Here is a 16,387-nt window from a genome sequence, read left to right as displayed (position 1 = left end):
TTTCTTCAATGTGGTTCAAACACGCTTGTTTTTTTTAAAAAAAAAATAGCAATGGGATCCTGCTATGTAGCACTGGGAATGCTGTCTAGTCACGTATGATGGAACATGTAATGTGAAAAAAAAGAAGGTGTTCATATATGTGTGCCTGGGTCACCATGCTGTACAATAGGAAAAACTATATCTATAAATAAAAGATAAAGAAGACAAAAATGACCATTTTTGCTACAATTTGGTAGCAAGTCAAGGATCTAAATTAGTACACAAAACACCATAGTGTTTCCATAGACAAGTAATAACAATACTAACTTTACCTCAGAAAATATTCCAATAATATAGCTACACATTTAAAATATTTAGTCATAAACTACAAGAAGTACACAAGCCTGGTCTAAAGAAAAATTCTAAAATTTAAGTACAAACATAAAACAAATTTATAAAAAGCAAAGGGATCTCATTATATAGGAAAACTCAAGTAAGGAAAGGGACAGCATGGCAGGACAGGAAACTTTTAGATGATCACTGCTCACTCCAGCACCACAGAATATCTGTGGCCCCTCCCACCAGGAAAGGCCCAGAAGGGAGCTTGGACTCCCAAGCTGTCCAGGCTGCAGTGAGACCCCCCGCCCCCCATGGAGGCCCCTACCTGGGGCATTAGAGCAGGTCCAGTGGGGAGGTGGGATCCTCCTCAGCAAGGGCAGTAACCAGGCCCCTCCTGCAGGTGGGTGACTAGAGCTCCGCCCCTCCTGGGCCATATGGAGCCAGAGTTACCAGGCCATGCCCTTGGTATCCTGGGAGCCACAGGGAAGCAGGGGAGGTGTCCCTGGAGGCCTAGTGGGAAGTCACCCTCCCATAGCTCCTCAGAAGTGAGGAGATCTCTCTCCTCATGTGCCCACAGAGGCTGAGTGGGAAATGTGGACTTGTCCCCACCTGGGTGGTAACAGGGCAGTGTCCCCACTCTTTCCCACTCAGGGCAATGTCAAAGGAAGCCACACAAAACAGGGGGTTTCAATCAAATCCAGAGCCTGACAACACAATAGCCAACATGTTCTGGTTTTCATCAATTGTCACTCATCATAACAAGAACCAGAAAGATCTCAAACCAAATGTAAAAATTCATCCAAAAGACAGTAACAGGGAGATCACAGGGATGTCAGTTATCTAAGAAATATTTTAAAGCAACCATCATAAAAAAATTGGGAGGAGCAATTATGAACATGTTTGAAACAAATGAAAAAAAAAAAGTTTCAGCAAAGAAACAGTTTATAGTGATGAATGAATAGCTATGTCAATATCCCAGCTGTGATGTTGAACTCTTTTGTGTGGGTTTTTTGTTGTTGTTCTTTTTTGGGGGGTGGCAGGGGTGGGGGTGGGTTTGAGCCACACCTGTGGCATGTGGAATTTCCCAGGTTAGACAGATGCCAGCCACTGCCACAGCCACAGCAACGCCAGATCAGATCTGCATCTGCGACCTGCACCACAGCTCACAGCAATGCTGGGCCCTTAAGCCAGACCAGTGAGAGAACCCATATCTTCATGGTTACTAGTCCAATTCATTTCCGCTGAGCCACCATGGGAACTCCCATGTTGAAAGGTTTTTGCAAGATGCTACCACTGGGGAAAAGTGGGTGGAGGCTGCACAGGCTCTCCCTCTATCTTGCCAACCACTGCATGTAAAACCTCAATATAGAAGTTCTATTTAAAAATTACACAGCTTAGGAGTTCCCTTGTGGCACAGAGGATTGAGGATCCCTTGTCACTGCAGCAGCTTGGGTGTCTGCTGTGTCAAGGGTTCAATCCCTGGCCTAGGAACTTTCACATGCCGTGAATGAGGCCAAGAGGAAAAAAAAATAATTATGCATAGCTCAGCTTTAGAAAAACATGGCATTTTCAGTGTCAATTAAACCCTGGACATTTAGGCTTATTGATGGTAAAACTGTGGTTACTTTATCCCATCTCACTGTCGATAATTTAGGTAGCTTTAACAAATAACTGCCTTTGTATTCAATGATATATGTATTCCATGAATTTGTATATTGGGTGCTTATTTGATGGAGTAGCCACGACCAGGTAAGTGATGGGAACTGCTAATAGCATTGATTGGGAGACTGTGTTACAGACACATAGCTACATACCTGCTTTTTTCCGTTAAAAAAAAAAAACCTGTGGGAGTAGCTGTTATCATCATTATCATTTTAACCTGAGTTGACTTTACTGTGAGTATAGATTTTAGAAAGGCAAACACATGATTCCCCAAAATTCAGAATAAACATATGTCTTAAAGAGTTTTGTGGAACGAATACATTAGTGTTGACACAACTGCTTCCAGGGCTTTAGGTGAAATGAGTTTATATTGATTACCAGTAAAAGCATTTTTGGCAATAGAACATCAACAAAATAGTGTTAGAACACAATTTATAAGTCATAGACAAAAACGAGTAATATGCTACAATAAAACCATAATCTTGGGGCTTCTCTTTCTACTGGTTCATCTGATGTATAGGTTAATCTGCAACCTTACAGTGTTTGAGCCCTAATCAAATAGGAAATCCCAAAGTCAAACAGAAGCCTTTTGCTGGATAAATAAATAAGCCTTGAGGTGGCTTGGTAAATGATGCTGCAGGATGCCATGGAAAGAGCTTGTCATCCTCTTGCATGACTTCCAGGTATTGAATAAATTTTTAACAAATTAATAAAATCAGATGCTTAATAAGTGGAAGAGCCCAAATTTGAATACCTCTAACTCCAAATCTTATCCTTTTCTCTTGCAAATAAGCCACACTCTTCCCGAACATCCCCAGCCTAAGGCGATCAGCAGAATGTAAAGAAAAGGGAAATAAAGTGTAAAACGAGATTATAGATATAAACATAGGGTGTGTAGGGAAACTAAGGAGTCAATAAGCCTTACACAGGCAAGAAATGCTACTCAGGTGAGATGAATCAAGCTGAGTCTAGAGACAGGTGTTTCTGGGAAAGGAAGGAAGTGACGTCCTAGAAAGAAGCATACCTCACCTGTGATCCACACACGTATCACAATCCAGGAGCATGTTGGACTGAAGGGAGATGTCTCTTAAGGTCTCGATAGTCAGGAAGGACCTCAAAGGGCTGCTCACCCAAAAGTGCACAAGGTGCAGACAAGACCTGAGGATTCCATGAAACCTTTGGGAACCAGGTAACTCTCACTCACTTTGAACTATCCCATAATTTGTCTTAAAGAGGAAAGCTCATGAAATTTATTGCTTGCTTTTGTTTAGTATAATTCAGTGTAAAATGCTTGCTAATATTTGGACTATTGTGTACTCAGTTCTGCCCTACTCTAAGTTGAATTTCTTTGAAATTCGTCAGCTTGAAAATATTTAAAAGCCCTAATTGACTCTGATATGCTGTTTCTTTTGAACTTGATAAACTTATTTATAAGACTTTACTTAAATTTTATTTATTCGTATTTTATAAATGAGAATGGTCCATGGTTTTCTTTTTCGTGATACATTTCTTTTTTTTTTTTTTTTTTTTTTTGCTATTTCTTGGGCCGCTCCCGCGGCATATGGAGGTTCCCAGGCTAGGGGTCCAATTGGAGCTGTAGTCTCCAGCCTACGCCAGAGCCACAGCAACGCGGGATCCGAGCCGCGTCTGCAACCTACACCACAGCTCACGGCAACGCCGGATCGTTAACCCACTGAGCAAGGGCAGGGACCGAACCCGCAACCTCATGGTTCCTAATTGGATTTGTTAACCACTGCGCCACGACGGGAACTCCCGTGATACATTTCTGAACTAAAATCTTAAGAAATTCCTCTCAAGAAATAGTATCAAATACAGATATTTCTCTGAACACTGTCATTCTAAGGGAATGAGACCTTTTTAAGGGAAAGGGATGTGATGAACATGAAACCTAGCAAAAGGTGTAGGATGGAAAGATCATAGGATTTGGAATCTCACAAAGGTGAGTGGAGATGGGACTTTGGTGAGGGAGGTGAGATGCAGGAGGTACAACTTTAAGGAGGTGCCTGGGGTCAGGCAGGGGTAGGGCTGCCACCTGAAAGAGAGTCTAGCTTCAATTTTGCCTCTTTGGTGACCTGTCTTTCTCAGCCTCATTCAGCCCCTTGGCCATGAATCTGGATACCAGCCCTACTCCCACTACCTCCACAATCTCAATTGAATTATGTCAGCCTTTTTGGCATCAATTATTTCCTTCTGCAGAGCAGTTGCTTCTATCTACCAACCTCCAAAGGTTCTGTGAAAATTGAATAGATATATTCTATCAAGCGCATTGCCTGGAATATCACAGGTGCACATTAAAGTTGGTTTCTTTGCCTTCCTATTCTATCTACTCCCTCACCCCCAAAAAAAGCTACTGCAGGCAAAGTAGGTAGAAGGTAGATAATTACAGAGCTTTTTGCATGGCTAGGAGTTTGGACTCAGTCCAGAACAGTGATTCTCACAGTGTCTTACGTATACCAGCAGCATCTGCATGACCTGGGAATGTGTTGGAAATGGATGTTCTGGGTTTCCCTGTCAGAAACTCCAGCAAAACGAATGAGCCCTCCATAGGATTCTAATGGGTGCTAATTGAAAATCAGGTTGTAGAAGAACTTGAGAATGATCGTGACATTTGAATCAAGAAAGTAATATCAAAGTATTTAAATCATAGCAACATTCATAGCTGTGACTGAATAAATGAAAGATGACAGGGATTCAAGGCAGAAGGCACAGAACCTCATTAGGAAGATATTCCCTTAAAGTAACAATTCTGTTTCCCAAATATGAACGAGAATAGTGAAATTGATGATGCCTAGGACAGAGGTTTGCAGTGGTGTGGATATAGCAGAAATACTGTCAATGGGAACCTTCTTAGTGAGAGTGTGCCTTGGTCCTCTCTAGATCTGCAAAAACTGGGATACCAGCTTGGTCACAGGTGGTGGTCAGTAGATGGTTGCTTTTGAGTGAATGAACCCAGAGGATGTCCTACTCTGCTCATATTTAAGTGAAATAGTTGTATGTAATTACCTCTTTGTTGTGCTCACACCTGTGGCATATGGACATTACTGGGCTAGGGATCAAACCAGGACCACAGCAGTGACCCAAGCCACTGCACTAACAATGCCAGATTCTTACCCAGATGAGCCACAAAAGAATTCCCAGTTTCAAAGAAAAAAACTTGTTCTGTGGCATATGAGGATTAACAAAGCTCTATGATCTTTAATATACCAAGAAAAAGTAGACAGCATGAACTTGGAATTTTTCTCTCTGTCTTGTTCCTTTTTTTTTGCTGTTGAATTAGAGTCTTCTGAGCAAATGTGAGTATGTGAGGAGCTCATGAGAATCACTGAACCCACGGTAATGGCACGTCACTTCTCTTGCCAGATATGAGGCAATGTGTGAGGTGTGCAGAGGATCAGTACCCTAATAGTGACCAAGACCATTGCCTCTCAAAGGTGGAGACCTTCCTGGCCTGTGGAGATCCTCTGGGGATGGTCCTGGCCTGCACAGCCTTTGGTCTGTCTGTGCTCACAGCTGGGGCTCTTGGGGTCTTTGTGAAGCACAGGGACACCCCCATAGTCAAAGCTAATAACCGGGCTCTCAGCTACATCCTGCTCATCTCCCTCATCCTGTGCTGCCTCTGCTCCTTCCTCTTCCTTGGCCGTCCCAACACTGCCACCTGCCTCCTCCAGCAAATGCCCTTTGGGGTCATCTTCACCATGGCCGTTTCCACCACTTTGGCTAAAACCATCACTGTGGTCCTGGCTTTCAAGGTCACAACCCCAGGGAGAGAGATGCAGCAGTGGTTGCTCTCAGGGGCCCCAGTGCCCTCACTGCCATCTGCTCCTTGATTCAAGGGACTTTCTGTGCAGTCTGGTTGGGGACCTCTCCCCCTTTCATGGACATATATGCACATTCAGAACCTGCCCCCCTGATTGTCATGTGCAACAAGGGCTCTGCCATGATGTTATATCTTTCCTTAGGATACTGGGTTTCCTTGGCCCTCTTGAGCTTCGCCTTGGCTTTCCTGGCCAGGAACCTGCCCAACAATTTCACTGAAGCCAAGTGCTGACATCCAGCATGCTGGTGTTCTGTAGTGTCTGGATCACATTCCTCCCTGTGTACAATAGCTCCAAGGGGAAGGTCACAGTGGCGGTGGAGGTCTTTTGCATCTTGGCTTCCAGTGCTGGGTTACTGGGGTGCATCTTTGCCCCCAAGTGCTATCATATTCTCCTCAAGTCAGAGAGGGACACCCTGACAAGACTAAGGGGCAAAACCAACTCTGGAGAAAAATAAATATTATAAGATAGATTTTGTTTGTGTTTATTTCCTAAGACAATTAGAAAGTTTGAAAATTTATACAAAACGTTGAGGAGTTGCCTCCATGCACCTTTACGTGGTTACCTAGCCATTCTGGCATTATTTTCCCCTTGATTTGTAAAGCCCCAGTTTTGGTAAACTACTTCCCTGGACATAAATCTCTGTTCTGTACTCACTCTTCTTTCATTGATTCTTTCCCTGAATGAATACTCTCTTCTTCTCACTTCCTAGTTTTCATAATATGTTTTGACAGCTGGTAACATTGTCTGGTATTGCAGTTTTACAGTTATTTTCTGTTTATTCTTAACAATTTTCTCTTTGACTTGACTGTCTGAATGGTCTTGGCAAGTTCCATAATGCACAGTAAAACATTTGGTTTGGAATAATTTTTATTTCAAAGATTAATTTGAAGAAGGGCTGACCTCTTTGCAATAAAGTTTTCCACTCTGAAATTCAGGTGATCTATCTTAGCTTTCTCTTTTTATTGGTTAAATTTTGGTTATGTTTTCTAAATGGTTATTTGGGTTGTTAAGTAGTGTATTGTTTCTTGTTTTTTTTGAGCTTACTGGTTTTCTCCTATTAGTTCTAAGTTCATTGTTTTGAATTCTAAGGTGTGCAAATAATATCAGGTTTCTTTCTCCTCCAGATAATTTTTTCTATACAATTGTATTAATGGAAGTCTTTAACACAATGCTTACTAGTAGTAGGAACTGTGAGGGAGTTCCCATCATGGCTCAGTGGTTAATGAGTCCGACTAGGAACCATGAGGTTGTGGGTTCGATCCCTGGCCTTGCTCAGTGGGTTGAGGATCCGGTGTTGCAGTGAGCTGTGGTGTAGGTTGCAGACACGGCTCAGATCCCACATTGCTGTGGCTCTGGTGTAGGCTGGTGGCTACAGCTCTGATTCGACCCCTAGCCTGGGAACCTCCATATGCCGTGAGAGCAGCCTAAGAAATGGCAAAAAAAAAAAAAAAAAAAGAAAAGAAAAGAAAAAAAGAAAGGAACTGTGAGTTTTGTGTCCTTGGATTTGATGGAAATGTTTCTAGTATCTCTTTTTTTCAGTAAAATGTATGTTGGTGGTTTTCGATTATATCTTTTTTTAATTGAAATAAATATCTCATTAATGAGGAGTGTCCTGTATTCCACCCGTTAAGATTGTCATAAATGTTTCATATTGTGGTAAAAGATACATAATATAAAATTTACCATCTTAACCATATTTAAGTGCACAGTTCCATAGTAAGTACATTCATACGATGGTGCAACCAAATTCCAGAACCCTTTTGATCTTCTCAAAATAAAAGTCTATAAGAATGGGACAACTCCCCACCCCCTGGCTCCACCATTCTACTTTCTTTCTCTGTGAGAAAGAAAGTAGAATGTGTCTTTTGATGAAGACTTTATTTCACTTAAAATAATTTCCTTAAGGTTCATCCATGTGTAGCATATGTCAGAATTTTCTTCCTTTTTCAGGCTTAATCATATTCCTTTGTTTGTGTATGTACCACGTTTTATTTATCCATTCATTGATCAAGAAGCACTTGAGTTGCTTCCACTTCTAGGCTGTTGTGAATTACACTTCTATGAACAAAGGTGTGCAAATACCTCTTGGAAATGCTGCTTTTAATTCTCTGGGGCATATACCCAGAAGTGCAATTTCTGGATCACGAGGTAATTCTATTATTCATTTTTTGAGGTACCACCAAAACGTTTGCTCTGATGGCTGTACCAGTTTACATTCCCACCAAGAGTGCACAAGTAGTGCAGTGTCTGTGCATCTCTCCCAACACTTACTAATCTCTGCTTTTTAAAGAATAGTCATCTCAATAAGCTTGTGGTGGCAGCTGATTGTGTTAACAGATGTTTGTTTTTTCTTATTAAAGAGTGAGACTTAATTTTCTTATTTTAATAGTTATAAATGACATAGAACGTTATATTCCTCCAGGTGCACAGCATAGTGATTTGCTATGTGTGTGTATTTCAAAATGATTGCCACACTAAGTTTCGTTAATTCACCTCACATAGTTAGAGTATTTTTCTGTTATAAGAACTTCTAAAGTCCTTTGTCTTGGCAGCTTTCAAATACACAATTCTACATGATTAACTATAGTCACCATGCCATACATTAAATCCTTCAAACCCATTTACCTTACAACTGGAGGTTTTAATCTTGATCACCTTCACCTACTTCTTCTACCCTGAGCACCAACCCTGGCGTCACTAATCTGTTCTCTGTATCTGAAAGTTGAGAGTTTTTGGAATTCTCTATGGCACAGCAGGTTAAGGATCCAGCCTTTTCACAGCAGCGGCTTCAGTCCCTGCTGTGACACAAGTTCTTACACATGCTACAGGTGCAGCCCAAATAAATACACAAATAAAATTCGAGAGGTTTTTTTTGGTTCCACATATAAGTGATATCAGAAAGTATTTGTGTTTGTCTGACTCATTTCACTTAGCATTATGCCCTCAAGTTTCTTCCATCTTGTCACAAATGGCACGAAATCCTATTTTTTATTGTTAAATAATATTCTATTGTATATATGAGTGTGTGTGTGTGTGAATATATATATATATATATATATATATATCTCACATTTTCTTTATCCACTCATCCATAAATAGACACTTGTTTTCCCTGTCTTGGATGTTATAAATAATACTGCAGTAAACATGATGGGGGGAAGACACATTTTCAAGGTAGTGATTTCACTCCCTTGAATATATACAGAGAACTGGAATTGCTAGATCACATTGTAGGTCTATTTGCAATTATTGAGGAATAAGCAGACTCTTTTCAGTAGTAGCTTTACCAGTGTACACTCCCACCAAGAACGCACAAGGGTTCCCTTTTCTCCACCTCCTCCCCAGCACTTACTGTGTTCTCTTTTCTTTCTTTCTTTTCAACTTTTTTTTTTCTTTTTAGGGTGGCACCTGTGGCATATGGAAGTTCCCAGGCTAGGGATCAAATCAGAGCTACAGCTCCCGGCCTACTCCACAACTACAGCAACATGGGATCTGAGCCACGTCTATGAGCTTCACCACAGCTCAAGGCAATACTGGATACTTAACCCACTGAGCGAGTCCATGGGTCAAACCCACATCCTCGTGGATCCTGGGCCACAGTGGAACTCCCTGTTTTCTCCTTGATAAGGGCCATTCTCCGAGATGCGAGGCGATGTATCTTTGTGGTTTTGAGTTGTATTTCCCTGATGATTAGTAATGTTAAGCACGTTTTCCTATTCCTCATGGCCATGTGGGTGTCTTCTTTGGAAAAAAAAAGTCTATTCAGTTCCACTGTCCAGTTCTAAGTCTTATTGTTCTTTTGCTATTGTGTGATCTTCTAATGTATTTTTGATATTAAACCCATATCAGATACATGATTTGCAAATATTTCTCTCATGCTCCAGGTTGTTGACTTTTTGATGGCTTACCCTGATATGAAAGGCTTCTGCTTTTTAGTTTTATGCAGTCCCACTTGTTTATGTTTGCTTTTGTTGCTTTTGCTTTTGGTGTCATACTCAAAAAATATTGTCCAGACTGATGTCCAGGAGCTTATACCACATATTTGGTTTCAGATCTTACTTTCAATGCATTAATCCAAAAGGAGATGGTTTTTCTTAAATCACATCCCAAGGGATAAATGAGATTGAGCATCTTTTCATGTGCTTGTAAGCCATTTGTATAACTTGTTTGGGAAAATGTCTTTGCAAGTCCTATGCCCATTTTTAATTGGGAACAATTTAATTTTTTTTCATTGTCTTTGAATTCTATTCATTCTTTATATATTCTGGATATTAATCTCTTATCGTGAAGCTTTTTCCTGTGTTTTCTCCTAAGAGTTTTATAGTTTTACCTGTTACATTTAGGATTTTGACACATTTTTCACTTAATCGTTTGTGTGAGGTAAGGAAAGGGACTTACATTTCTTTTGCATATGGCTATCTGGTTTTCCCAGCACAATTTATTGACAAAACTGTCCATTTCCCATTTAATGATCTTGGTGTCCTTGATGCTAATTATCTGGCCACACCTGTGAGGTTATTTTTTTGGGGGTCTCTATCCTATTCCATTGTTCTATCCATCCATATTTATGGAAGTGTCACACTGTTTTGATTACTATAATTTTGTAGTAAGTTTCAAAATAAGGATGTGTGAGTCTTCCAGTTTTAGCCTTTTCCAGAATTGTATTGGCTACTTAGGTCCCTCGATTCCATGTGAATATTAGGGTAGGTTTTTCTGTTTCTGAAAAAAATGCTGTTGAGATTTAGATAGTGATTGCCTTGACTCAGAGATCATTGTGGTAAGAAGGTGATCTTAGCAATATTAAGTCTTCTAATCTATGAACACAGGGTATCTTTCCATTCATTTAGATCCCTTTAATTTATTTCAGCAGTTTTGTAGTTTTCAGTGTGCAAATCTTTCACTTCCTTAGATAAATTATTTCTGTTATTCCATTTGATTTCTATGGAAAGTGGAATGAAGTTGAACCCTCACCTTACACAATATACAACATTTAACTAAAAATGTACCAAGAACCTAATGCAAGAGCTCAAACTATAAAACTCTTAGAAGAAAATCTAGGGGGAACCTTCATGGCAGTGCATTCACAAAGATTTCTTGGCTATGACACCTAAACCACAGACAACTAAACGAAAACTACATGAATGAGAAGGTAGCAGAATTGTAAAACTTGCCTTTATTAAATGACAGAATCAACAGAGTGAAAGGCAACCTATGGAATGACAGAAAATATTTGTAATCCCTGTGTCAAAGAAGGGGTTAATAGGAGTTCCTGTTGTGGTAGAGTGGGATCAGCGGGGTCTCTGCAGCACTAGCATGCAGGTTGAGAGGTTCCATGCCTGTCCAGTACAGTGGGTTAAAGGATCTGGCTTTGCACAGCTGAGGCATAGGTGAAAGAGTGGCTTGGATCTGATCCCTGGCTGGGGAAACCCATATGCCTCAAGTCATCCAAAGAAAGAAAGAAAAAAAAAGGGATAGGAGATTAATATCTAGAATATATCAAAATGATTACAGTTATGTAGAGTTACATCTCTTCTCAAGAGGGCAGGGAGATATAACACTGTCTTCTTTTATTTTTGGCAAATAATACATGAATAGCCACCCATCGACTTACCTTAGGTTGTTTCATTCTATAATAACTTAATAGCATTCCTGACAAGGCCATATTTGTCTGACTAGAGAGAGAGGTAGCAGAGTAAAGACCAACTCTTTGTGTGTGTGTGTCCCTTTAGGGCTGCACTCCCAGAACATGGAGGTTCCCAGGCTAGGGTTTGAATTGGAGCTGTAGGCAATGGCCTATGCCAGAGACACAGCAATGCCAGATCTGAGCCTTGGCTGTGACCTACACCACAGCTCATGGCAATGCCAGATTCTTAACCCACTGAGCGAGGCCAGGGATAGAACCTGTATCCTCATGGACACGAGTCAGATTCATTTCCAATGAGCCGCAACAGGAACTCTAAGACCAACTCTTGCTAACTGGGATGGAGACCTAGCTGTTTATTCAACACGCTTATGCCTTCCAAAACAAGCCAGGCGTCATTTCTGTAAAAATCAATTCTCCTGGATTGTGCCGTGTTACAAGGCAAATACAACCTAAGGGCTAGTGGTGAATATGGCCCCAGCTCATGATGAACAGCCCATCTTAGCTCATCATCTTGAGGATGCCAAAAGGCTCTTTCTCAAAGGGAAATTACCTGCCTGTCAAAGAAAGCATAACCTTGCTCCCAAACATTGTGTTACTCCTCTGAAGGTGGTCACTAAGCTGAACAAAGCGTTTAACTGCTAGAAGAAGCAAGAAATAGGAATAGAAATCTGTCCATCACTTTGGCATCCCTCAGCCCATTAGACTCCAGGACAGTTCACTGAGATGTCAGATCCGTGAGTAACAGGGGATTAATACATGGCTATCGTAGAAAATGACTCTTACTAAGGGATCTGTTGTAATGTTTATTTATATAATCAGTTTCCCCTCAATTGAATATCATTCATGTCAATTGAGATAGCAAGGAGTCTTGGCCATTTTCCCTTATTAATCCATGCAATAAATAGTGCACAATTATGTCATGTCATGTTGGTTCCCAGCTTGAGTGAGAAATAGTAAACGTAGCAGAGCCCTTGCCCTCTTGAAACTCTCATTCTAATACAGCCAACAGTAAGTGGACTATAATATAACATATTATGCAAATCATGCAGATGAGGTTCACAAAGTACAAACAGGGGACAGAGAATGAAGATACTGCTTTAAATAGGATTATAAGGAGCCATGTTTGGAGAAGGTCACTTTCAAAATGAGATCCAAAAGAAACTATAGTGTGTCAAGACCATTCATGACTTGACCTTCGTCTTAGTCTCCAGAACTGTGAGAACTGAGTGTTTGGTGTTTAAGCCATCCCATTCTATGGTATTTTTGTTAGGGCAGCTCAAATGAACTAACGTAGTTCTCTATGGTGTTGTAGTACTCTATGCTCTCAATACCCCTGAGACCAAGATTGAATACTGGAAATGTTTGTTAAACATTTAACTTTTGCAGCAGTCCTCAGGGATTGGTCCCTTGAAAAATCTTTAAAATTTACTGACGACAATTTAAGGAGCTTTAACCATTTGTCGCACACCTAGGGCAACCGCACTTTTGGGTTTTGAGTGATCATCTCTCTCCCCAGCATTCTCCTCAGAGCCTTAGCTATATCCTTATTTCGGAGAGTGTAGATCAGAGGATTCAGGGTGGGAGTAATGATGGTGTAGAACACGGAACCCACTTTGTCTTGCAATGGAGTGCGCTGGGACCTGGGCCTCATGTAGGAGAAGATGCAGGCGCCAAACCAGAGGGAAACCACAGTGAGGTGAGAGCTACAGGTGGCAAAGGCATTCCTCTTACTCCCAGCTGAGTGCATGCGAATGACACTGCGGAGGATGAAGATGTAGGATGCAGAAATCAGGACGATGGGGAGAAGGAGCAGGACGATGTCACTGATGTACACGGCAGTTTCATACACAGTGATGTCTCCACATACCAACTGCACAACTGCTGGAAACTCACAGTAGAAGTGGTGGATGTTCCGGTGCCCACAGAAAGGGAAGTGCATCAAGATCACTGTGTGAATGAGAGAGTTTACTGATGCTCCCAACCAAGACATAACAGCCATCATCTGTCCCACCTTTCTGTTCATGAGAACAGTATAACGCAGTGGGTGACAGATGGCCACATAGCGGTCATAGGACATGAAAGTTAGGAGAATACACTCAGCACAACCCAGAGACAAAAAGAGGAAGTACTGAGTGGCACAGCCCACAAAGGAGATGGACTTGGTGCCAGAGAGGTAGTTGATGGCCATCTTGGGGATGGTGGTGGAGACATGCATCAGATCCATGAGGGAGAGCTGGCTGAGCAGGACGTACATGGGGGTGTGAAGCCGGGGGTCGGCACAGATGAGGAGGATGGTGAGGGTGTTGCCACTCACCGCAATCAGGAAGACCATCATGGTCAAGGAGAAGAGGAAAGCGTGGGCCGGGGAGTCATCAAAGAGCCCTTCCAGGATGAAGTCAGCCAGAGAGGAGGTCTGATTCCTCTGCCCCATGTCCCCTGTCTCTGCCCCTGGGGAAAGAGGAAGTGGGGACCAAAGTGCTATTGGAAATACTGGGGTTCATCCAACCTGACAGAAGCATCTTTTGATCTAGAAAGTAATTCTTCTAAATTTCTTGCATTATAGTTGATGTACAATGTTGTGTTATTTCTCCTGTATAGCAAAGTGATTCAGATTCTTTTTCATAATTTTTTATTATAGTTTATCACCAGATATAGAATATAGTTCCCAGTGCTATACAGTAGGACTTTATTTTTGAAAGAAGGTTTAAATTTTTCTTCCATTACTAATTATTCAACAGGCCTAATTGTTGAAATAATTGTTCTTTAAAATGTAGAACTTCATATATCTGTTCATGTATATGTTCTCTCTGCTCACTGTTCACTCTGAAGTTCCAAAATATCTAGAGCCAAACTTCTAAACAGAGTCTCTCCTCACTAAGGAAGAATTATGTAGACACACATGTATATATATCATTGTCTTTTATAAGTGTACATAATATGCATATGCTTTGCATGCATACTCTAAATTTTATATATAATATCAATGTAATATTTCAGATTATTTCATATATCAGTCAGGGCTTAACCAGAGAAGCTGAACCACTGAAAGATTTATATATATATATGCACATTTAATGGTTTGTGCAGAAAGTTGTCCTTACTTGACTGTGAAAACAGGTTAAGCAGGTCTGTGTAAGGCTGTCAGCTTTGTGTCTGATGCTGGAACTTGCAGTCCATGGGGCAAGCAGCCAGTCAGGAAAGATGGATATTAAGTGCAGTGAGACAGTTCCCTTGTGGCTCAGAGGGTTAAGTAATAGGCATTGTCAGTGCAGTGGCTCTGGTTATTGGAGTGGAGCAGATTTGATCCCTCCTGGGAACGTCCACAGGCAGTGGGTGCAGCTAAAAAGAAAAATGAGATGATGGATCAAGGTCAGGCTGGAACTCACAGACATGCCCGGTAATCCCACAAGGCAGACTGAAACCCAGGTCCCTTCTTACCTCTGGACTGGGTGGCAGGGTTCTCTTGCACACCCTGAGGCCCTGCTTAATGAGTCTAAACATACCCTCCTGGCCCAGACATCAGAGCATCTACGGCAGGATCCAGGGAAAGGTAGAGTAACTGCAGGCCCATAGCCACCTCCCACTAGGGAAGTGAGTCAGCAGATCAGAAGCAGATCAGCAGCTGTGTCATCAATGATAAGAACGGCTGCACCTATTCTTTCCTGGAAGTACTCCGGAGCATCTCCCCTGAGCCCACCTTAACCTGACACTCACAAGAGAGGGGTTCTGGTAAATGACGGGTATCCTAGCCCAGGCGACACATCACAACAGCCACAGACTGGATCTCCTGTCAAGGTGGCACATGTACTCATCTCCTTAAAACACACGTGATCCCTCGGTGAACACTGCAAAGTCATCCTTCTGCCTACTAGAACTATCCAGCATACAACCAAGCATATGTACGCAGTGTTAGGAAAACAGGGAAGAAATTACTCTTGACTATTGTCCATGGAATGAGTCACCCTTTCCAAGTGTTGACCCATCTGTGGACATCAAGTGCTCGCTTTCTCAGTCACTCCTGTTGATGCTGATAGACTCACAAACACAGTGACCAGGCAGCATGGGTGGAGGCTCTATGTGGGCCCAGAACCTTCCATTGACCATGGATGTCCACTCAGTCTACACTCAGCCACTGCTGGGGCCCCATCTGCCAAGCCCAGAGACCAACACAGATCCCTGCTGTGGCACCATCCCCAGCAGAATCAGCCAGATACTGGGTGGTAGATGCATTATATTGATGGCTGCCATTAAGGCAGGGAAATTACTTTATTCTGACTGGATTGGACACTCTGGAGATGGACTTGCCTCCCTTCCCTAGAACTATGCTGCCACTCAACCCCCTGTGGATATACAGGAAGCTCTATTTAGCATCGTGCTGTACACGAAGCAGCTTCTGTCTAAGGGGCTCCTTTCATAGCACATCAAGTGTGGGGATGGGCCCCTTGCCCAAGGAATCCACTGGCCTTACCATATGCTCCCTCACCCTGAAACTAGTGGCTTGTAGAGCAATGGGGCTGCCTTCTGAGGACTCAGTTACAGCAGCAGATATTTGGCAAAACCCCACATTGCTGGGGATGTGGTCTCTCCTCAGTGTTTCTAGCTCCATTTATGTGCTGTTTCTCCTGTCGCAAGGGTTCACGGGATCAGGAATCAAGAAGTGGCAATGGCAGCAAGTTCTCTCCCTGTAATGTCTAACTATGGTTCACCAGTTAAAATTTTGCTTCCACACCTTTATGCTCTGGCTTATAGGGCTCAGTTACAAGGAAAGTGTTTCTTTCCTCAGGCAGCACGATTTCACTCACTGAGAGCTGAGACCTTGCCAGTCTGGGCTCCACATATCTCTGACTCAACAAGCCAAGCAAGTTACTATGCTAATTGCTGTGGTAGATCCTGTCTCACAAGGGGAAACTGAGTTGCTCCTGCA

The 16,387-nt window shown here is 42.0% G+C and overlaps 1 protein-coding gene and 1 pseudogene across 1 annotated transcript; one reads left to right on the top strand and one right to left on the bottom strand.

Moving 5' to 3' along the window:
- The first annotated feature begins 5,363 nt into the window (after window positions 1-5,363).
- Window positions 5,364-6,273, top strand: LOC102165130 (vomeronasal type-2 receptor 116-like; annotated as a pseudogene).
- A 6,658-nt stretch (window positions 6,274-12,931) lies between these two features.
- Window positions 12,932-13,894, bottom strand: LOC102166003 (olfactory receptor 2AE1-like). The gene has a single exon (XM_005661895.3). It carries the CDS (start codon window positions 13,892-13,894, stop codon window positions 12,932-12,934), a length of 963 nt encoding a protein of 320 aa, XP_005661952.2.
- Window positions 13,895-16,387: the final 2,493 nt, after the last annotated feature.

Source organism: Sus scrofa, chromosome 3 (assembly GCF_054392235.1).
Source record: "Sus scrofa isolate SSC_HxYL_T2T_F1_AM1 chromosome 3, Sscrofa_HxYL_maternal_Yorkshire_Landrace_v2.0, whole genome shotgun sequence".
NCBI classification, from domain to species: domain Eukaryota; kingdom Metazoa; phylum Chordata; class Mammalia; order Artiodactyla; family Suidae; genus Sus; species Sus scrofa.
Note: the sequence above shows the minus strand (reverse complement) of the source record. Positions and strands in the feature narration are given on the sequence as shown.